This window comes from Chinchilla lanigera, unplaced genomic scaffold (genome assembly GCF_000276665.1).
Source record: "Chinchilla lanigera isolate Chin_1 unplaced genomic scaffold, ChiLan1.0 scaffold00017, whole genome shotgun sequence".
Classification (NCBI taxonomy): domain Eukaryota; kingdom Metazoa; phylum Chordata; class Mammalia; order Rodentia; family Chinchillidae; genus Chinchilla; species Chinchilla lanigera.
The window spans coordinates 28079218-28102628 of record NW_004955418.1 but is presented as its reverse complement, the minus strand read 5'-3'; the positions used below and the strand labels follow the sequence as shown (position 1 = coordinate 28102628).

General features: G+C 40.6%; 1 protein-coding gene across 6 annotated transcripts in view; it reads left to right on the top strand.

Annotated features, from left to right (window-relative positions):
• Positions 1 to 23411, top strand: part of Atp6ap1l (ATPase, H+ transporting, lysosomal accessory protein 1-like) — a gene marked incomplete in the record, with an annotated part of 28796 nt that overhangs the window by 3555 nt on the left and 1830 nt on the right. For 4 of the 6 annotated variants that reach the window (XM_013513058.1, XM_013513056.1, XM_013513055.1 and 1 more), the window contains 5 exon segments: positions 5045 to 5221; positions 11904 to 11944; positions 12053 to 12114; positions 12886 to 13121; positions 21519 to 21569. In XM_013513058.1, the coding sequence (XP_013368512.1) occupies positions 5166 to 5221; positions 11904 to 11944; positions 12053 to 12114; positions 12886 to 13121; positions 21519 to 21569 (446 nt within the window). 6 annotated transcript variants of the gene reach the window in all.

The window sequence follows — 23411 nt, the reverse complement described above, 5'->3', positions numbered from 1 at the left end:
TTCATCAGCGATAATGGGCTCGGTGTAGAAATCCAAGTCTGTCTGCCCTCCCACAGGTCTGCATGACGTGGCCCTTGCTGGTCTCTCTTCACGCGGTGCCACTCTCCCTCCCGACAGATGACAGTCCCTGCATTCTGACTTCTGCCTGGTTTCTCAGGACCACACTATGTCATTTTTTTGCATCTCAGAGACTGTGACTGCTCTGTGGGATCAACTCACTCCTCTACCACTCCCAGCATTCTCTGCACCGTCACCATAATTTTTGTCCTAATCCTGTGTCACACCTTGCACTTGGATATTGATTTTCTTGTTTATTTATGCTGTGTATTCTCATCAGAAGTCTTGCCCTATGAGGGCGGGGCTATGTCTAACTGGCCACAGTTGGTGCTAAGTAAAATTTACACAACGAATGAATAAAACTATTCAGAAACGCCACATAATTAATCCCCACTTCATGCCATATAGCTCTGGTACCCAGGGCCTCAAGTTTTGGGTAATCATAACTGGAAAGTCCATTGCTTCTAGCATTCCATACATCTCAGGTGCTTGAAAACAAAAACGGATAAAGCCCAGTATACCTGTTCACTGGCCGAGAATCATAGTATGTGCTCCTTGCTCCTTGAGGCTGTGGGGGACGCATAGAACTCTTCGCATGTTCAGAGTCTAATTGCTCCATGATTCCTACAAATTTCCATTAAATCAACTCCTGAGTTGCTAGAATCAGGATACTCAGTGAAATATTTCTAAGTGCTCTTAACTTAAATGTTAATGTTTCCCCCTTGAGGTTTCCCTTTGACTTCAAGGGACGTAGATAATGTGCCAGATTAGAGACACATATTTATGTCCTGCATTGCTCAAGCTGAAACTGAGACTGGAAGTCTACTCTTGCATAAATTTGTCCATTCAACACACCCTGGTCCTGTGCTTTGTTCTTTACCAGAACACAAGGTTAAAAAAGAATTCTATGGCTCCCAGAATCTCACAACCCAGTAATGTGCAGAAATGTAAACACGTAATTGCAGTGGGGAAAACCTGGATGTGTGCACTCAGCATGCAATTGACCTCCCTTAAAGTCAATCCTATACGCTCTAGGCAATGGTGGATGAAATAAAGGGAATGGAGTGGCAGATATGAAAGACAGGAGACATTAAGAATATGTGTTTTAGTCATTTTCCTCTTCACTGGAACACAATACCAGACGCCAACAAATTTTGTGGCTCACAGTTTGTAGAGGTCAGTCCATAGTTGGCTGGATCCAAGGGAGCAGCTCCCAGCATGGAGGACAGAAAGCAGAGAGACAGAGAGAGAGAGATGGAGAGAGAGAGAGAGATATGAGGAGCTGGGAAGGGAGATAAACCCTCCAGGCCATGCACCCAGTGACCCGCCTCTTCTAGCCATTCCCCACCTCCTAACCCTAATGATGGAGTCACCTTCCAAAATCCCTGCCTTTGAGCACATGAGGCTTGAGGGGACATCTAGATATAAAGCGTAACAATTTGATATGGGCTTTTGCTACTTGCAATATAAAAGAGCCTTTATTGGAAGGCTTTGCTAAATAATATATTTAGTGTGGTCAAAGGGCCATGAAGTAGGAAGGGAAGGTTGAGGGCCAGAGGTAGCCTGGAGGACCTAGGTCCCAGAGAGAATAAGAGCTTCACTAGCTTCTAGAAATGGCCCCTGCCTGCTTAAGAATTTCAGGGCCTACTCCTTTTGATTCACTGAAATAAAACTCACTTTGACAACATATACTGCATGATGTCACCCAGTACTCGAGGCTGAAATTCACTCGCTCCTTTGCTTTCACAGGCAGCACCACATATAACTGCCTTGGTGGCAAATCCAAAATAAACTTTTCTAAATAATTAATATAAATTTGGAAACTTTACCTTAAAAACTATTGAAGTACAATTTAAAACTCACACACATAAGCGCACGTTATCCCAGCATGTGCGAAAGGACCACATGCAGGAGCTGATTACAGATGCATGTGTGTGGCTGTCCTTAAAATCAGTAATAAGTGCTAGACCAACAAAATCAAGAAGCAGGTTTTTGATTACTGTCATTTTTTTTATACCTGAATAAGCTCAGAACCCCTTCATTTCTTATATTCTTCATTTCCTTCCTTTTCTCCAGTATTCCTTCAAGAGAAAAGTTCTTACTTTGTATATAAAGTCCTTCAAGCAATAGTCTTAATAATGTAGAATGTCCGCATATTTTGCATATTTACTTTGATTGTTTCTATGTTTTTGTATTATCACAATTCACATATTAAAATCTAGAAATAATCCTAGTGAATCTTCATTTCAGTGTGCAATGCATAAGTCAAAAGAGTCACCCTTAGCTGGTCCTCACTGAGCTCTTGGACGTTATAGATCTGGTCCATCCACCCAAATCTTAAAACTCTCCAGGGAAAGAGACCTTAATATTCCCTTGCAGTGAGGAAAATTGTCTTTCTTTTCTTGTAGCTCAAAGGTGCCTACCATCAAAGAAGCCTATTTTCCTTTGTTTGGATCCTAGCCATGCCAGAGAACACCTGGAGAATAACTTTTAATATGGGTATTGGAATTATAGCTCCCTTCCAGGAATTTTTACAAAGGGCATCAAAGAACAATTTTGTCAATTTCCCCTAGATCCTATGTGGAGGTTTAATCATAATAACAGGATTTTTGAGGATCAGGCCTGAATATTAGTAAGATTATACAGCAGCACATTTATTTCTTTAGCTCCACCTTGGAATAGATTTGAGAAGAAATAATTATCGCTCAAACAGGGGCTCGAATGAAAGGATAAGAAATCCTATTCATTCTGGATAAAGAAAAAATAGTGTTTAATAATTTAATCAGGTAAAATGAAGCACTCAACAGCCATCACTGGTAGTTATGCAGGGCAAATAATCATAGGTCTGACTCTCCCTGCTTATTTATGCTACTTAAAGCTGCTATTTTAACTTGTCACATTTCCATAGCAACTGCTGCCTCCATTTTTATAGCTACAGAACTAAAGATAATTTCTGACTATACCAAATGCTCTACTATTAATTGTCAGCATTTAAAAAAACCTTTGGCCTTTCTTTCCTCCCCAGTGTGGATCTAACTTATGAAGATCAGTCTTTTCTCTTTGTCGGGGGAATGGGGTGATTCTGAGCACAGTCGTAAAACTTACCCTTCATCTCACCTGAGTGGTAAAGCAATTGAGAATAAAGAATAAAACAAGCAGAGGCCCAGATACTCATTCCCTACATTACCAAGCATGATCAGGACTGAGAAAAGGCTTAGAGCAGGCGCACACTGGGTTCTGACTGAGCACCTCCCTGAAAAGACAAACAGGGCTTTGTGTGCACGTTGCATTTGAGTGGCAGGGAGTTCCATAAAGCTAGGCTTGCCAGATTTAGCTAATAAAAACATAGGACCTTCAGTTAAATTTACTTTTCCAAAAAACAATGAATGATTTAAAAAATAGTGTGTCAAATATTGCACGAGACACGCTTCTGTTAAAATCATTTGTTGTTTTTCTGAGAGTTAAATTTAACTGGGTCTCTCAGAGTTTAATCAACCAATCCTTCCGAGGTCTAAATTCCTTCAGCCAGACCAGCCTTGTTACTCGAAATTCCAGAGAATCAGGAAAACCTCTGGCTGATAAGAAGGGACGGGGAGGGGCAGGGGGAGGAAATGAAAGAGCAGAGGGCAGAGAGAGAAGGACGGGCAGGTGGAGAGAAGGTGGGCCTGGAAAGGCCACATGGAAGGCCTGTGACCTTTTAAAAATTTTTTATTTTTATATGATACATAAAATATAAAAGTTGTACCAGCTAGTGAGGGATCGTGTGGTGGTCCGGTATGCGTATGTGTTGTGTAATTTTAAATCTGGTTGAATTTGGTCATTTTATAACTATAAGTTTCCTCCTCATTTCTCTATACCCCCCGGACCTGCTTTATTCTCCTCCTCTGATATCCTGCAGGGCTTCCTCCCGTTACGGGAGGAGGAGACAGTGGGGACAGGGAGACTTCCTCAGCCTCGCTAGAACCCACACTTCTGAATGGTCACTTACAAATAGCACTTTTGGACTACCAGTACTTTATCATTAAAGGGGTCAAGGCCTTTAAGTGCCTAAACATGCTGGCCCTTCCTTTGGGAAGCTTTCTTTTTCCCAGCATTTTTATAAATAGATATAAAATTCTGATTTCCATAGTAGTTGACTAGTGCATTCCCAGCAGCAATGCAGAAAGGTTCCTTTTCTCCCCATAACTTTGTTAGCATTTGTTGCTTGATTTCATGATGATAGTCATTCTTTCTAGAATAAGATGGAATCTCACTGTTGTTTTAAAGCTAAAAATAGCAATTCTGCTTGACCCATTTGTTCCCCTTACAGGTATCTTCCCAAAACAGTGAAAGACATATTATAGTGACCCATGCATACCCATGTTTATAGCAGCACAGCTCATGATAGCTAAACCTTGGAAGAGGCCTGCATGTCCAGTGGATGAGTGAATAAAGAAAATGTGATATTCTTACACACTGGAATACCACTCTGGAATAAAGGAACATAAATTTGTTTCATTTGCAGGGAAATGGATGCCCTTTGAGATCATGTTAAGTGAAATAAATCAGACACACAAGCTAAATTATCATATGCCTTCTTTTATATGAGAAAGCTGAAGTATAAAACAGGAGCAAAATAAAAGATAGATAATAGGAAACAAGGAGATAGATCTTTTGCATCTGGGAAGTGATGTAAAAAGAATGAAGATGCGTTATGTACATGGACAACTCCACACGAGGAATGTAAATATTATGAACTGCAAATGGCTAACAATAAAAATAAAAATTTTAAAATTGTGTGTAAAGCACCTCAGAGATTTTTGTTGTGTTCTGCTTTTGTTGGATTTTGAGGGGTACAGTAGAGGCCGGTAGGGAAGGAGTAACATGAAATGTCCTTTATTTAGCTAAAAAGGGGGATTGAAGTAAGGAGGATTTTGGGGGGCTTTTCATCATGATCTCATTTAATGCTCACACAAATTCTTTAAGTACTTTTGGTCCCATTCTGCAGATGAGGAAAAATAATGTGCTCGGTATCAGATACATCCTAAGTCTTGCTGCTTGATGCTTTGAGCGGTGCCTGACTCGGAACCCAGCGCTCCCCGAATGCTGCCCTCCGCGGCTCCCCAGAGATGGAGAGTCACAAACGCAACAGCAAACGTGAACTAGCACTTGTGTGTCTATTTAGGTAAGTTCCAGATTTTTACTGACTCATTCACCTGAAAAATGCGTGTGAAAATAGACGCTTCACAGATTTGGGGGAGAATTTAATAGCTTCCTGAAGAAGAAGTGTTAAGAATCTTAAGAGTTACATGGTAGTATCAAAACAATGCTACTTGTTTTTTAAAAAGACCTTACCTGGGAAATATATTTTCTCCAACAGTCTACTCCCCAGTGCTCTTTCAACGAGTTTAATCATTGAAAAGCTAGATGCTGGTTTCCCTCCATACTCTAAATAAAGCCTTATCAGGTTCCTCCCTCCTCATTCTCCCCATTGGGCGTCTTGGGAAAGCTGACCTTTCATTGGTTGAACGTGCTGTCAGTCACATGGCCTGCAAAGTCCTGCCTCTGCTGTTTGTGTTAGGAATTAACAGATGTGCTTGGTTGGAATAAATTGATTCATTTCTTGATGGGAAGAAAAATCTTGTTTATTTGTTCAGTTCTTTTTTTATGCCTGGGATTTTCACTAACTTTGGAGCAGATATTTGCCAGGAAAAATGTAAGGTGAGTACTGTAGTTATATATCTTTTAATGCACCGCCTCTGTGAAGTTCAGTGTAAGTGTGAAAGGTTGTTTCTGTAATTTCTTTATATTGTTGGATATCTACATCTGTTTATGGCTCAGAATAGAATAAGCAAAGTTAGGCCATACACTCGGCTACTGAAATGATTAAACTAGAGCTTATAATTAAGAGATTAAAAATAGAATTTTTAAGAGTCAAAAGGTATTTGTTCAAATACCCAAGACACACTGTTTTATGTATCAAAGTATATGTCTAACAGAAAAGGACTCCAAATCATTGGGTTTCTTTTATATTTATAAATAGGTGTTAATATCACAGTTCCTCTCAGCATTATTATTTAGAGTCTCAGGAATTATATTACCTGTTCCTCAATGAAAAGGTGCTAAATCCCTCTAATTGGTAGCAGATGTAATTGTGTAGGAGATACAGTATTTACAAGTAACAAGTGAAGAAGTTTCTATTTCTGCTGGCCCTTTGGTTTCTTTCGCTGCCTTATGAGGGAGCAGGTAGAGATTTATCTATAAAAAAGAATATTCGGCGTCTGAATAGCAGTTAATTTATGTCCCGTCTCCCAGTTAGTCATCATGTGCCATCTCAGAAGATGCGCCTGGGAACTTGGTGTGAATAGAGCACAGCGGGATGACCTGGCTTCCCTTGTCTTAAGGAAGCCAGAAGCCAGCAGCTGATAAAAGCTAGAAGCAGACACATTTTAAAGTTTTTTCTCCCCGAGCTTCCAAATCAGTTGGTGCTTTCTTTCCTTCAGGTTGACTTTTAAATCATAAATGACCTAAATTCCTTAGGTGGTGAAAGCTTACTAACACGTCCCTGCAGGTGTATACAGAAATGGCTGATTTGTGTATTATATGGCAAAAGGCATGCTAAGAACTATAAAAACCACAGTTCTTTTTTAAGGGAGAGTTCATAGGTTTAAATAATCTTAGCTTAAGAAACTTTAGATCCTAGAAATCACACAGATAAATGATCATTCAAATCTCATAATATGATGCGATGGCTCACTGGGAGGGAAACAACCGTAGCTCTTTTGTGAATGTTTGTGCAAGTCATGGGTCTGAAGTTAAAAATGTCTCTCAACTCCACACAGCTCTTCAAGATCCTCAGGGCTCCGAGAGGGGTGATTGCATTCTTAAGCTTGACATGTTTCCAAAGCTTGGAGAGACTGGGTGATCGCATTCTTTCCTCAAGTCGGGTGTGTTCTTGAACCAAAAGGAAATCCTGGGCGATCTCCCATGTTCCACTTTGATTTCAGAGTTTGTTAGTTTACTAGCTTGCTCCTGAATGTAGCACATTTAAAAAGTGCTTGGTATTTCTCAGAGGAATGATGCGACTAGGTGCTGGGTCTTCATGATGAGCAAAACAGGCAGTCCCGGGCTGGAGGTATAGCTCAGTGGCATAAGTGCCTGCCTGGCAAGCGCAAGGTCCTGAGTTCGATCCCCAGTACCGCAAAAAAACAAAAACAAACAAACAACGCCCCCCCCCAAACCAAACAGGCAGTCCCTACCCTCACAGGCCACATCAGTGGGAGTGCTCACTGATCAAATATAAATCTATTACAAGTAAATGTCAGTGTGTGTTGGGAAGGGAAACCCTGGGAGGCAGCGAGCCCTTAAGATGGGAGGTGAGTAGTCTGAGAAGTGAGGGACTGCGCTCCAGAGGAGTGAGGTCTGCGCTGTGACCTGGGGATGTGCAGAGAAGGTCTAGAGGATGGAGAACATTCGGGACTAGGAGACCAAGAAGCGCTCTGGAAGTGAAGAACGCTGGTGCGGCTGGAGCCGGGAGGAGGGAATAACTGAGCTGTAGTAAGGACGGTGGGGCAGCCGAGGGCTGGGGGCTGAGGGAGCCAGGGTAGGGTTGTGGCTTTTTCCTGAGGAGGGCTGTGAAGGAGCTACTTCGTGGTCACAGCTGCCTTCATGACAGCCTGTGGCACTAGCTACTTTTCCAGTATTGCAGAAATCATTTTTACTGGAAAAGAGGCTAAATATTTTACTGTGTGAGGCTTCATTTTCCTAAGCCAGTGGTTCTCGGTGTATTCACACAGAACGTTTTTAACTAGAAAATTTTTAGTTTCTACTGTAGTTCAGAGACTATGTAGTGACAGGAAAATGCACATGCATCTTGTTCTGGTTGAGATTATGGCTTCCTGAAAAATCTCATTAGTTCAGGCTTAGAGTGTGCACAAAGCCTGGCTGAATTACAGCTTATTTTAAGAAGGAAATATAACAGCATTATTGTATATTCAAACCAGAGACTCCTTGAAATGACAGTGAAACTGGTCTACTAGAAACCTTTAGGTAGTGAACATATAAAAATTTTAATTAGTGGAGCAAAACATGTGAATGCTGTCATAGCTCATTTATTCATCATTTATTCATGCTCACTAAACATTTACCACATCCCCCCACTAACTAGACATTTCCAGCTGATCTAATAAATTTTACCTTATTTGGGTAAAATATAGCTCATGATTTTCTTTTTGTTTCCTAAGACATTTAAAAATTGAGTATGTAACATGGAATCATGAAATATGATGTTTGAATAAAGTTCAAATTAAAAACTTTAAAAAATATATTTGTGTGGTTGTATTATTAGAAAGCTTGAAGGTCTCCAAGAAGTATTGTCTGGACTTTCATTTTTTCTTCCATCCATTCAGTGATGTTTTAACTTGCAGTATAGAATTTGAGGTTTAGGTTGGTAGAGACGTTCTGGCTAATGTGCCTATTTATTGTGGTTTTATGAGTACTTTCAGAAAACTAAGTTTCTTAGTGCTGCCAGATGTGATTGGCCTCAGAGAACTGATTCATCTAACTCAATGGACAAGAGACTTAACTATAGACAAGAAAATCTTCCGCACAAACATCTACACATGAAAATTCTTTTTTTTTTTTTTTTTTTTGGTTTTTCTCCGGTACCGGGAACTGAACTCACGACCTTGCGCTTGCCAGGCAGGCACTTTTGCCGCTGAGCTAAATCCCCAGCCCCCACATGAAAATTCTTAAATCTTTATTTTTAGTAGTCCCAAACCGGAAACACTTTAAATGTCCATCACTGTGTACACAAATAAAATACAATATATCCATGTAATGAAATATTTTAGTAATAAAATGGAATGAACCAGTGATACGTACAACAATATGTGTTAATTTCCAAGTGATTTCATTAGGACTGAAGGAAGCCAAACACTAAAGTATACAAGTTATACAATTCTGCTAATATGCAGTTCTAGAGCACGCAGATTACATAATCTAAAGTGGCAGAAAACAAGTCACTACTTGCCTGGAGCTGAAGGTAGAGGGACCATCTGTCCGCTGCCAGAATGCATGGAGAAATTGTTGTGGTTAAGATAAATATTCTGTATCTCTACTGTGATAGTGGTGCCATGGGTTTGTGACCCAAACTCATAGGTTTATATACTTAGCCCGATTGCAGTTTACTGCACATAAATTATACTGCATTAAAATTGATACAAATGGTAGCTGCATTCATGCATGAATTTGTTAATAGACATTATTGTCTCCAATTTGTCATCCTCATGAATTTTCATTAGATATTAGAGATCATATTACAAAGAGAATAGGGTACTTAATTTGTAGTTGATTCCGTATAATTAATTCTGAAGTACTTTACTATGACATAGATTTAGTAACTCTTCAGCTGTAATTATGTTTTGCATATATATCATGACAGAATAATATTTAATGTTAAAAATTATCAATATTTCATAGCTGCAATGATGCTATTATTTTAAAAAATTCTTATCTTTTAGATAAATATATTGAAATGATATAATTTCTGATATCTTCTTCAAAATAATGCTACAGGATGGAAGTGTTAAGTGTATCAGTGAAACAGGATTACTGAAGATGGATGATGAGTATTGTTACCTGGGATTTAAGAAGTATTTTTACGTATTATTTTGTATTTATTTGAATGTTCTCGATAAAACAGGCACATATGTTTTAACTTAATTTAACTTTAGGAAATCTATGCACTTCAAAGAAAATATAGAACATACAGAACAATTTAAAGAAGAAAAAACTTTAAAACATCAGCGTTGATGCTCATTCACTGAATATTGCAAAGTCTAGTATCCCAAGCCATCTCCTACACACTAAGGCCTAACCAATAATAAATAATAACAAATAACTATAGATAATAAAGTACTTTACAGTGAAATTTTATACTACAGTGTATTTTTTATATTAAAACAAAAATAGCAAACTCATTATTAATAAAAGAGATGAATTCAATTGCTAAAATGGTATTTCTGAAAATTATGGGAAGTTATGATCTATCCCCTCCAGTCCCTGCACACACATAAACACAAATATAGCACATACATATGTAGTTTGCTTTTATAAAACTTAAAAACAGATTTTTATGGATATATTGTTTCAAATTTTACAAATTTTTTCACTTAAACTATATTTCATAAATATTTACCCATGTTATGTTTTTTGGATATAGTTTTGGATGCCACGTGATACTACATGATAGAAATATACCATGTGTGTTTAGCCAAATCGCTGTTCTTCAGTGTTACCCTGTGCTGTGGTTTGAGTGTCCTCAAAAGTGCATTATGACTGGAGGCAAAGCACCCAGAGTGGCAGTGTAGGAAACTTGTGGAACCTTTAGGGAACAGTGCATACTGGGAGGACTTTAGGTCATTGGGGGCATGCAGTCACTCTGGTGCGATGCCTTAGTCATTCTTGTGAGAAAGTAGTTATAAAAGGAGCAAGCAAGTCAGGTGTAGGAGTGAACCGCTATAATCCTAGCACCCTGGGAGGCTGTGGCAGGAGGATAAAAAATTCAAGCCCTGCTTGAGCAACTTAGTAACTTAGCGAGACTCTGTCTCAAAATTTAAAAAAAAAAAAAAAAGAAGTAAAAAAGAACCTCTGGTTCAATTCCTGGTAGCATACACACACACACACAGACACACACACACACTCACAGAGAGAGAGAGAGAGAGAGAGAGAGAGAGAGAGAGAGAGAGCCAGTCAACCAGGCCTCTCCTGCCCTTTCTGCTTCTGGGCTCTGGGCTTGTCGCTGACATTTTCTCTGCCATTGCTGCCTGCCCCCTACACAGAGCCCTCAGCAGAAGAGAGCCAATGCAGGCACTATGACACTGAACCTCCAAAACTGTGAATCAACTAAAAAAACCTCTTTGTGTTCTTCCATGGGTAGCCTATTTCAGGTGCTAGACTGTGGTAATGAAATACTGACTAATACAAGCGTTTCCAATTGCTGTGGTATTCTAACAATACTGCTTAGGATACTGTGATGTAATACCACGTGGCATCTATAGCTGTATCAGAAAAATATACAATAACATGAGTAAATATTAGTGACATGTTTGTAAATAAGAAATTTGCAGGATCCAGAACAGTGTGTTCACAAAATATGTCTCTCAGTTTTATGAAAAGTAAATTACACATGTGTGTGGTGTATGTTACATATGTGTGTGATGTGTGTTTATGTGTGCAAAGAGTGGAGCGGATAGATCATAATTTTCATTCTGAGTTTTCAGAAATACCTTTTCAGCATCTTTTTAAATTAATTTTAAGGGTTAGCTATTTTGGCTTTAATATAAATAATACAATGTAGTTTAAAATTTCACTGGAAAGTTTTTATATTTTATTATTTTGTTATTATTTGTTATCAAACTGTAGTTCCTAGCACAATGACTTAGGATAGTAGGCTTTCTGTAATATTCAATGTATAAGGATCAAAGTTGATTTAAAATTTTTTTTCTTTTTCTGTATTTTCTGTATTTTTTTTTTTTTTTTGAGACATGGTCTCACTATGCAGTTCAGGCTGGTCTTGAGCTCACTTTGTAGCCCAGGCTGGTCTTGAACTCGCAACAATGCTCCTGTTTCAGCCTCCAGAATGCTAGGACTATAGCCGTGCACCACCATGTGCAGCCATTTTCTATATTTTTTAAAGAGCATATATTGCTTTTAAGATCAGAAATTTACCTTTAAAAATGAGCAGTTTTGACAGAGTAAAATTGTACTCCAAGATGTGATAAACTGAAATAAATTTTTAATGCATCATGTGAAGTCTGAATTGTAAATATTTGCTCTGTATTTAAATTTCTTTTTTTCAATTTCAGTTCTCGAGCTTCGTCAAATAAAGAAGTGGTTATAAAGAGTGGTAAGAGTTGTAATAGTTCTACAGTACTTAGCGTGATATTGTCATCCAACTGTATTAATAAACTGATGACATTGAGCCTTGGTACTCATACCAGGTTTTATTTGACAGATCAACAGATTAATGGAGATATGCAGCCAATGCAGAGTTTCACCCCAGTACCAATCACACAGGTATGGGCACCTCAGGAAATTAGATTGTAATCTATCTTTAAAAAAGTAGCTGGGTGTGGTGATGCAGGCCTGTAATCTGAGCACTCTGAGGATGAGGCAGGAAGCTTGCTGTGAGTTCAAGGCCAGTCTTGGCTACATACGTGAGTTCAAGACCAGCCTCAACTGCATAGTGAGACCCTGTCTCAAAAAAAAAAAAAAAAGTAAATACTTCACAATTATGTCAAAGCTACTGTGAAAATATAAATAATAACCCTATTAATATTTACTATAGCCTTACTTGAACGTGGGGTGGGGAAATGTATTACCACAGCTTTATAGCTGAGAAAAATCTAAAGTACTTACTTTTACCTGTTCTTGTGTATTTTCATTGCGATATTCACTTTTGCTTTTAAACAATTACTACTGTTAGTGTCATAATGGTTTATGTGTGATTACCAGTGAGCTTAGGCTGCCGCTGCTGCTTTTCAGAAATTGTAACTAATGCATATTAATTGTAGAGCATCACTAGGACATTTCTATCCACGCATGTATCATGCCTTGATCACGTCTGCCCTCTCTTCTACCTTCTCTCTGCTTCCTCTTAGCTAAGTAAAATTCTGTTTGCACTGGAGTAATTCCTTCCCCCTTTATGTTGCACATTTTAGAGTTCTAATAAATACCCAATGGCCTCTACCTACCACTATAGGAAGTGAGCTGACCCTTTTACTGCTAAAAGCCCTTTGTGCCATGGAGATTAATTCATGCCTTAAAGTCTTTTATTTGGTTCATTAGACTCCGCCGTGCAACCAGAGCAGAGGAGGATGTGGAGACCGAGAACACGGGACTGCCTTCACCCCTCTCAATCCCATCTGTGTGTCCCTCAATGGGGTCCCCTGCGTTCTCTTCTGGGCCAAAAGAATCACAGTTACATTTGAGAACCAGACCTGGCTGGACCTTACAGAGGGAGCGTTTGGTCAGATGGTGGCAGTGGACACACACAACTCCAGCTGCAGTGAGGAAAGAGCCACGTGAGTCATCCCTGCCAGAGAATGGGTCTGTCAGCTGTGGGGTCCAAGCAGGGTCCTTGCGGTCTGTAGGCTCTAAGCATCCAATTTTTTGTCCATTTTTTGTCATTCTATGACCGTGACATTCACCTTGAGAAAGTGTCCAATGTCTAAATGAAAGGAGAAATCAGAAGTTAACTTTCAAATATTTTTATTTTTATTTTCTGGAAAAAATTTAAATCCCTTAGCTAATGATCATAACTTGGGGGAAAAATGAATGTTTTAAAAGTTGGGATTCTCAAATTCATTTTTTTTTGAGCCACAGATTATTTATTTATTTATCTTTAATCAGATTTTATGGGTCCATTTTAGATACACATAATGATCATATTCATCATAGAGAATTTGAGCCTGTACCTGATATAACTTGATTCTTTTTTTCCCACTCCCCTACCCTCCCTTCAACCCCTCTACCCTCACCATTTACAAAAGCTTTGTTTCTATTTTTTCCTTCTTTTCTCACTTTTTTTTTTTTACTTTTCCTTTCTTTCCTTTCCCTCTCCCAACTTCCTTATTCCCCTCCTCATTTGTACATTTTCTTCCTATTTCACAATATTTGTTATACATTTTGGTCCTTATTTACACTTTCAGTTTCTCACACTGGAGGAAAAAATGCAGTATGTAAACATATACGTCTGATTTATTTCACTTGAGAGTATGGTCTCAAGGTACATCCATTTAGCTAGAAAAACCTCAAACTTATCCTTCTTTATGGCAGAGTAGTACTCCTTTATATAAAAAAACCACATCCTTTTATCTTTTTTTTATCACCAGCTGATGGGCATTTGGGCTGTTTCTAAGGTTTACCTATTACAAACTGTGTCACTATAAACATGGATGTGCATATACTGCTGTGGTATGATACTTTTAATCTTTTCGGGAAGATAGCCAGAAGAGAAATAGCTGGGTCAAATGGGACTTCTAATCCTAGTTTTTTTTAGGAACCTCCACACTGATTTCCACAGTGGTTGCAGCAGTCTACACCCCCACAAATGGAGAAGGGTTCCTTTTTCCCCACAGCCCCACTAGCATTTGTTATTGGTTGATTTCTTTTCTTTTCTTTCTTGTCTTTTTGAGACAGGGTCTTGCTATGCAGTTCAGGCTGGCCCTGAACTCACTTTGTAGCCCAGGCTGGTCTCAAACTCACGATGATCTTCCTGCCTCAACCTCCAGAATGCTGGGATTGCAGGTGTGAGCCACCACACCCAGCTATGGGTTAATTTCTTGATGATAGCTATTCTTTGTGGAGTGAGATGGAATCTCAGTGTTTTTTTTTAATTTGCATCTCTTGAATGACCAGAGGTGTTGAACATTTTTTCATGTATTTATTTTTTCATACATTTATTTGAAAACATTGGAACATTTTTTCATATATTTATTTTTTTATTATATTTATTTCATATATTTATTATTTTATATATTTCATATATTTATATTTATTTATCCATCTGAGAAGTATGTATTCATCTCAGGTGCCATTTATAGATTGGGTCTTTAAATTTTGAGGAATCTGATTTTTTGAGTTCTTTATATGTTCTCAATAGTAATCCTCTGTCGGATCAAACTCTTTTTTTTTTTTTTTTTTTTTTTTTGAGACAAGGTCTCACTATGCAGTTCTGGCTGGCCTTGAACTCACTTATGTAGTCCAGGCTGGCCTAAAACTTGCAACGATCTTCCTGCCTCAGCCTCCCGAGTGCTGGGATTACAGGAGTGCGTCACCACGCCTGGCTCAAACTCATTTTTTTTTTTCTGGTACTGGGAATCAAACTCATGACCTTGCACTTGCCAGGTAGGTACTGTGCTGCTGAGCTAAATTCCCAGCCCCTTCAAACTCATTTTTGAAAGAGAAAAAAGAAAAGAATTTCAGGCTTCTTCTCAACTTCCAGTGTTAGCTATCAAGCTGATTTTGTGTCACCAAGGAAGAAATTACATTACAGGGTCACACATGCTCTTAGTAGGTGAAGCGAACCCTCACTCTAGTGAAGCGAGTGTTTCTTTCTAGGAGAGCTTTCTGAAACTGTGAAACAATGCCCCTTTGCAAACGCACAAGGATGTCCTTGAGCAAATTTCAGAGAATTCTTTAGGACATTTCAATGTGATCTGAATAATCAGTTTTGGTTTGAGATAAAGTCAGATTAAATAGATATCCCTTTTGAAGAGCAGATCAATCTCCAATGCTTTCCTCTGCATTCCAGTCACCTAAGTAAAACTTTTTGCTATTATATATTGTGACCTGTCCCCCTCGTGTTCAGTAAGCTTCTTTTTCAATATTTGATGCTATAATGTAGGCATTGAAAGGCTCTTTGCATTTGTTCTGGCCTGGTTTAAATAGGAAGAAAGCTTTGTATAATACGTGTGTGTGTGTGTGTGTGTGTGTGTGTGTGTGTGTGTGTGTTCTTATTATACTTTATGTACTTTGACTGGAAACATCTTTTTATTCCTGGACTTTATGCCTCATTTAAATATTCTTGATGATGAGTAAAACTGGATTATGGTCCTATTATGAGTTTTAGTGTCTTGCTTTTTAGAATGATTATCTCTTAATAGGGATTTAGGGAATCCTATGTGTAAGCATCCAAAATCCTCCCCGATTTGTTTACCCCGTTACAGCACAACCATCAAAGACTGTCAAAGAGATGCCAGTGCTACTGAGAGCTCACAACCTTTCCTCAGAGTCTAATTAATTCCCTGCAGAGCTCTTTATTTGTGGTCAGTTGCTTGGAAAGAGGCTGAGTGCCCGGGGATAACCTTCCCTGACCACGGCCAACTGGCCTGCCTCGAATCCATTTGTCCTGACCCTGGGGTATTTACAGGAAAAATGAGGGCATCACGGCTTTGAACTGGGCTTGGGAGACCGTCATGATCACTGAAAACCTACAGATGGGAAGAACAAAATCTTAGCTCCTAGGCGTAGTGCTGCCGGTGAGCTTTCTGACTTTGTAAGCAGGGCCTGCAGGATTGTCATCTGTCAGAGAGAGGCAGTGAAGTCTGTCTTGGTCACTTTCCCCGCTGCTGGGGTGCAGTACCTGCCACCAGCAACTTAAAGGAGGAGAGGTTTGTATTGGCTCGCATTCAGTTCATGGTTGTCTGGGTCCAATGCAGGATAGTATGGCAGACGGACCTGGGCTAAGGAGAGCTGTTCATGGCATGCCGGACAGGAAGCAGAGAGAGAGACAGGAGCCGGGGGGGGGGGGAGACCAGCCCTTCCCGGTCACGACCTCAGTGACCTGCCTCTTCCTCCCACACCCTACCTCCTGACACAGGTTCGGCTGTGGTGCCCCATCATCCGCGCACTGCCTACAGCCCCATCTCTGGTCTCAGGAGGTTTTGGGTGACACCCCCAGACAAACCATAACAGCTTCCATTCACTGGCTCACAGGCCCTGCTTGTTTCCCACCACTTGAGGTCCTCACAGGCACGGTGGCAGGGCCTGGGTGGAGGACAGCGGCTCACACCATGATGGACAGGCAGTGGAGAGAGGAGGAGGAACCGCGGAAGGAGATCCAGCCTTCAGGGTCACCCGCCTAGTAAGCCGGCTTGTCCGACCAGGCCCCACCTCCCGACATCACATTTAGTTATTTGTCCCCACCAATCCAATCACCCAATAAAAGCTCCCCTATGAGTGTCTGAAGCTCTTAGGGGGCATCCACATGGTAACCGTATCAGGTGTGTTTGCATAAGTACTCTGGACCTTATCCAGTGCCACTCAAGTCAGCAGCGTTCCCTTCCTTTCTAATGACTGCGACACTACTCCTGGTAACTACAGCAGAGTGGGAGGTGCCTGATCACCCAGTGGAGAGGCTTCCTGAGCTTTGGTTTTCATTGCTCATGGATGAAGAGTTAGGCAGGAACTGATATTTGGTCTTCTCGGTCACCACTCTGGAATTCTGCTCAGGTGTGAGCCCTGACCCACCTCCTAGGGTCCTGCTCAGGAGAGTAGGGGCATCGGAGACGTCGGCATGTCTGCTGAGATGAGTCAGAGGGTCTTCAGGGAGTGAGGTCTTCATGCCCAGCTCCTGACTTCCTGTGCCAAGTGCCTCACGTTGCGTAGATGAGTAAGATGCCTTTGCTCTGCCAGTGAGGAGATCTTCCACGTGAAAGCACCGGCATAGGAGCTCCTGGGAGAACAGACTGGAGTGAAGGCACAACCGTGTAAGGCCAGAGGCTGGATGGAAGACCAGATGGCCACGTTTTAGCTCTTGGAAACAAGAGCAGGGAGAGGCAAATTTGGCAGACAGATTTGCTGTGGAAGTCTTGTTAAATACTGACAATTCTGAAAATAGAACATAATCCCAGCATCTGTGTATATTTTTTATTTAGACAATTATAGTCTGAAGAATTCACAATCTGTTTTAAATCTGTAAAAGTAGGACACTAGAAAGAGTAAAAAAAGGCTCCTTCTTCTCCAGCTCTTACTCTAGCACATTGTACAGGGTGTGATCAAACCATATAGGGCATGTTTAAATAAAAAATTTATTACAGTAAAAGACACATTGTCATTAATCCCTTTCAACATCCTCCCCTTTGCTTTAGACATGCTTATCCCGTCATTCTGGCCCCTTTCTGAGGCAGTTGTGGAAGTCCTCTTTCCTGAGTGTCTTTACACAGTATGATTAAAAAAAAAGACAAATGCAGATGCTGAGTGCCATCCAATGGAAAGGCAGGCTTGAAAAAGTAAGATCTACCATATTCACTTGATCCGGCGCTGTGCACCTTCTGGCTTTTCCCAATGTCAAAATGTCTATGAAATGTAAATATTCTGAATCCATTCAGGACCTTGAGGCAGCCAGGACAGCACAACTAAAGACACTCAGGAAAGAGGACTCCAGAGCTGCTGCAGAAAGTTGTAAACTACGGGATAAGTGTATTCAAAGAAAGGGGGAGGATTCTAAGAGGGATTAATGGCAATGGGACTTTCACTGTAATAAATTCCAAAAAAATTTAAATAGTCACATAGTTTTACAATCCCAGTCAGTGGTGTAGTGCCTGATACTTTAGAGATCCTCACTGAATGAACTTTGCGTTTGCTGTGTTGACATCAGGCCTTGTATTCTTTCCTCCTAAGCACAGTGTGTTAGTCAGCTTCCACCGAAAACAGGACGGTTGGAGAAAAGCTCAGAAGCTTAGAGGCTATGATCATGCTGCTCCCTCTGGAGATGGGTCGGAAGTTGGGGTCAGAGGTTGGGGTCGGAGGTTAGGCGGCTCAAGATAAATCTGCTCTGAGGTTTAGTTCATTAGCGGTTGAGCCAGTGCATGGTAATCAAGCTATTCTGGTTCTTTGTGTGCACTAGAGAAGTTTTTGTCAGATTAAGTGACTAATCAAATTTATGTGACACTATTCAAGAAAGGCATGTGATTTCTTAAAGTATTTTCAGGAATTTGGAGCAGAGTATGAAAATGCTTTTAGGGAAAAGGCCTCTTGAGGGCTTCTTTTACTGAGTGAATAATCTTATAGAATGATGGTAAATGAGTACAAATAAGATGCTAGGTTGATGATATTAAGAAATAAAAATGTGTCTCTCATCAATCCTATTTATATGATTTATTTTTATAAATATCACCATATTCCCCCATGAATAGCAAGATGGAACTTCAGCCTGATCACTGATATTTGTATTTCTGTTTTAAGTGGGATAAAATCAATCAGATTATATATGTGTGTGGTATTTTTCAAGGTTTAATTAAACCTTTTGTAACTATTTGCTCTTGTGTTTTATAATGTATAGTGAGGTGTTACAACTTTTAGACTTTATAATGATATATCCTTTGTATATTTAAATTTCTCACATTTTCCTAATACAATTATTTATTTAGCTGCTTAGTATTTTTATTTTTAAAATTGCATTGACATAGAAATGAAGTACAAAATGAAATTCCATTTCTAGAGGGCCAGGGATATAGCTCAGTGGCACAGAGCCTGCCTGGCCAGTGTAAGGTCCTGCATTTGATTCCTGATACAAAGAAAAAAAGAAGAAGAAGAAAAAAAGAAATTCCTTCTAGGATTCTCCTTAAGGAAAAACCAGGATCATTTTTCTACTTATTTCCAATACACTTGTCCCTAAAAAAAAAAAGAACTGAAGTACAATCAACTGCCCATATTTATAGTATACCATTTGTCCAGTTTTCTTATATGTCTATACACATAAAACTGTTACCAAAATCGAGACAATAAAACATTCATCACTCCCCACATTTTCTTGTTTTCCTTTCTAATCTGTCTCTCTGGCTACTCCCATCTCTCCAGAAAACCATTGATCTTCTATCATTGGAGAGTAGTTTCCATTTTCTCGAATTTTATATAATCATATAGTGTGCACTTTGAAAATCTGGCATCCATCACTTAGCAAAATAATTTGAATAATCTTCTATATTGCTCTATGTAGTGATGGTATATTCCTTCCTCCTACTTAGTAGTGTTTCATTGCATGATGTATTTAAACTTATTTATCCATTCACCTGCTGGTGGAAACATGGTTTTCCTACCAGTGAATTTTTACCTAACTTACCAAGTATAGTTGCTACTAGCACTCATACACAAGTCCTTGTGGCATCATGTATTTTTATTCCCCTGAGGTGTTATTCCACCTAGGAACAGAAAGGCTAAATATATGGAGTGAACGTATTTAACTTAAGAAATTACCAAACTCTTTTTAAAAGTCATTGCACTATTTTACCTTCCCACCAGCACTGTATGAGAATCACACCAATCTACCTCCTTACCAGTAGTTTGTACAGAGAGTACTTTGAGTCATTTGTATGAAAATGAATGCACTTTGAGCCATAAGAGGAAGTGAAATAAATCAGACACACAGCTTACATATTGCACGGTTTCTCTTATATGAGAAACTCAGAGTATAAATAAAATAAAGGGCAACAGAAAAGGAAACAGGGAGATCTTTTGCAAAGGAGATCCAAGAGATGGAGGGAGGTGGGAGAGTGGGACACAGGAAGAATTAAGATTGCTAAATCCATGGACCAACTCTGCACAGTCATTGTCATCATTATGTACTGCAAACATGCACTCATCAAAATAAATTTTAAAATATTTTGTATAGTCAATAAGAGACTCGAGGCAAAAGATTTTAAAGTTTTTGGGTGGTTGACCCTTTCTGAACCAATTTCACCGTGAGCTGGGTTACAAGATAAGCCTTGAAGTTAGTAGGAGATTTGCTTTTGAGAGGAATGCGTTTCCTGTCCAGGGTTGGGAGACCGATGACCATGGAGACATCTGGGAGCTGGAAACCTGAGGAGACACGTTTTAATGTGTGTTGGTCACCTTCATTTATGCACCATCGTTATTAAACCTGCAACCACTTGTCTCCTTTCTCATGAGCTATTTGTTCCCACCCAAAGGGTAATTTTGATCTACTTACATCAATCTGTGGCAGGTATGCAGAACCCTCTCTTCCTGCAGAGATTGCACTGGGACTAAAGCAGCAAGCGTATCTCCCCGTCTCAGGAGTGAGGGGGAGCCACTGTCCTTCTCCAGTGGGACCTCCCAGATTTCTAACTGTGGTTTTCCTCACCTCTGTGAAAACCCTCAGCATGTGTAGACCGATGGCTGCCTCTCACCCTGCTGCCCAGGGGAAAGAAGTGGATTAATGGGAACTGATGTTATTCCCGTGAGAAAGTAATATTCATCTATCTCTCCTCGGAATCATTATTCCAGGAAAATGTGAAGAGGAATTAAAAACTTATCACTCCCATTTTAAATTAGTCATTGTTTTCACTATACTATGGTATCATATCATGGTTTTATTATATATTTTCCTGATATTGAATAATGCTGACCATCTTTTCATGTACAAATTGGTTGTTTTTCTTTGTTTTTTTTTTGAGACAAGATCTCACTATGTAGCGCAGCTCACCACAAACTTGTGACTATCCTCCCGCCTCGGTCTCCTGAGTGCTGGGATTTAGGGCAGGAGCCACCAAGCGTAATCATTTATTGGCTACTTGTATGTCTTTTTTCATAAAGTACCTGTCCAAGTCTTCCAATTGTAAGTTTGACTGTCTTCTTAGTGAACTGTTGAGTTCATTATATTGTGGATAAAGTCCTTCGTGTGTGTGTACTGCAAATATCTTCTATTCTGTGTCCTTTCCGCTTTGTTTTCTTAACATTATCATTTGAAGGTCAAAAAAATTTTTTTAATAAAGTCTAACTTAGCAGTTTTTCTTCTGTGGCTCATGCTATTGTATTTTTCCAATAAAACTGCTTACCCTTAGCAATAAACATGTGTAAATATTCTGTAAACTTTGTACTTAGGTGTTAATGTTTAGGTCTGTGATCTGTTCTGAGGTCATTTTGGTGTCAGTGGGGTCTCCTGTTTTTGATGCATCATGTTGCTTCTCTTTTTCTAGGTTGTATCTGAAGTTTGGTGATACTGACAATCCCGAAGCCCTTGATATGAGGTACGTAGGATACGGGATGGGGGACTGTGGTTTCAGCACTTGCAGTTAGCTCTAGTTAACCTAACCGCCTATAGGTGAGTATGAACCAAGCACTTGGGGGTGAAACGCGCTCTCTCAGGCCGTGTGTGATGGACCCTCAGGCATGCTGTCTCTCCCGGGGATACCTTCCCTGCTCTCTGCAGGGAGGGACCGCAGCACACAGGACCCTGAGAATGCAGTCGTCTTTTTCTCTGAACAAAGAGGAAAGTAGAAATAAGGCTCAGAGAAGATTTCTACAGAAAAAGGGCTCTATAGTCAAACTTATTTGGGAATGACCGCATATCACACCTTTCTCTTGGAAGCGCACCATGTAAATTTGTATATCCAGGTTTCCGAGAAGGCATGCTCTTCAGGAAGCCCGCTGCACTTGGTGGCCTTGATCTACCTCCCATGGCCAGTGTTGAACCTCGGGAAGCTTTCTTCTTCAGGGCAGTTACCTATACGTCCTGGGACGCAGTGCTTCCCTAGTCATTGTTTAGAACATACATGCATTAATTTCAGAGCAATGCTGTGAGGAACATTGTAAGGTCACCCACTAGGTGCCCAAGCACATATACATATCTGATAGAATGGGGACTTTTTCAAAAGTGTAATAAAATGCAGTCACCCATGAAAGCTGTAATTTAATCTGACGGTAAAACACAAGAACTAGGAATTGGTTGAGTGTATGTTTTAGCTTTGAAAGCTAGAGAAATCAAGTATCCCAGTTTTTTTCACCCCTATAACAGATGCAAAAGTGAGGAATATTTTTGACCCGCAATAGCACAATTTCCCAGGTGGAAATTATCATTATCATTGTTATTATTATGCGCAGTAAAGGTACGTAGCTGACACTGTCATCACCCCGAAAGGTTCTAGTTGGGCCTTTCCGCTGGAGAGCATGAAGCCTCCTCTACGTAACTCTCAGCTGCTGTCTCTGCCCAAAATCTTTCTCTGGCCAAAGGGGCCCACTGCCCACCTCTCCAAGTCGGGAAGTGTCTCCGCACCGGGCTCTTCTGCCCAGGGGGAGACAACTCAGTGTAGCCCCTCCTCCTAGGGTGGGAAGCCCCTCTCCTCCACAGTGGATATTTGCTTAACAGGCTGCTTTGCCGGCTGCTTCCTCCTCTTGGAGGAGAAAATTCCTATTTCTCCTCCCGCTACATTTTCAGGGGCTGCACCCCTATCCTTGCATCCACATCCTCGTCTCAGGGCCTGTTTCTGAGGGGTCCCAAACTAAGACAAGAGAAACCACCGAAACAGAAAAGTCAGAGCACATAACCTATGAGAAAAGCCAAAGTAGCCAGTGACCCGCTCTTCACGTCAGCACGGAGGCGTGGATCCCCCTCCTTCCAGACTTTTTTTCTCTGCGGTCACCCATTTAAAAAAAAAAAAAAAAAAAAAGATCACGGCTGTGCACCTTGCAACTGTTCCACGGCTAGGGAATCTCCATCCCAAAACGATGCAGAGGGGCTGGCCTGGGCCAGGCAGAGCCGAGCTCCCGCGCAGCCCCGGAGCGCGGACCGGCCCGCGTCTTCGTGCGTGAGACCACGGCAACTCCGCCCGCGCGGTGCTGGAGTTCAGAGGACGGAAGAGGCGCGTGCAAGCTGCGGTAAAACGATAAGTGCTTTGATTTAGAAAGTTCATTAGCGTAGAAGACACACAGCCTCGGGTCCCCTGAGGAGCGGACGCGGGCCGTGGGGCTCGATCGCCCGGACGGCGGGGCTCCCGCCGCGCGGCTGTGCTTTCGCCTCCCTGCATTTCTCGCTGCAGGGCCACTCATCCCACGTCGCCGCGCACGGGCGGAGGGGGCTCTGTCCGCGCCGG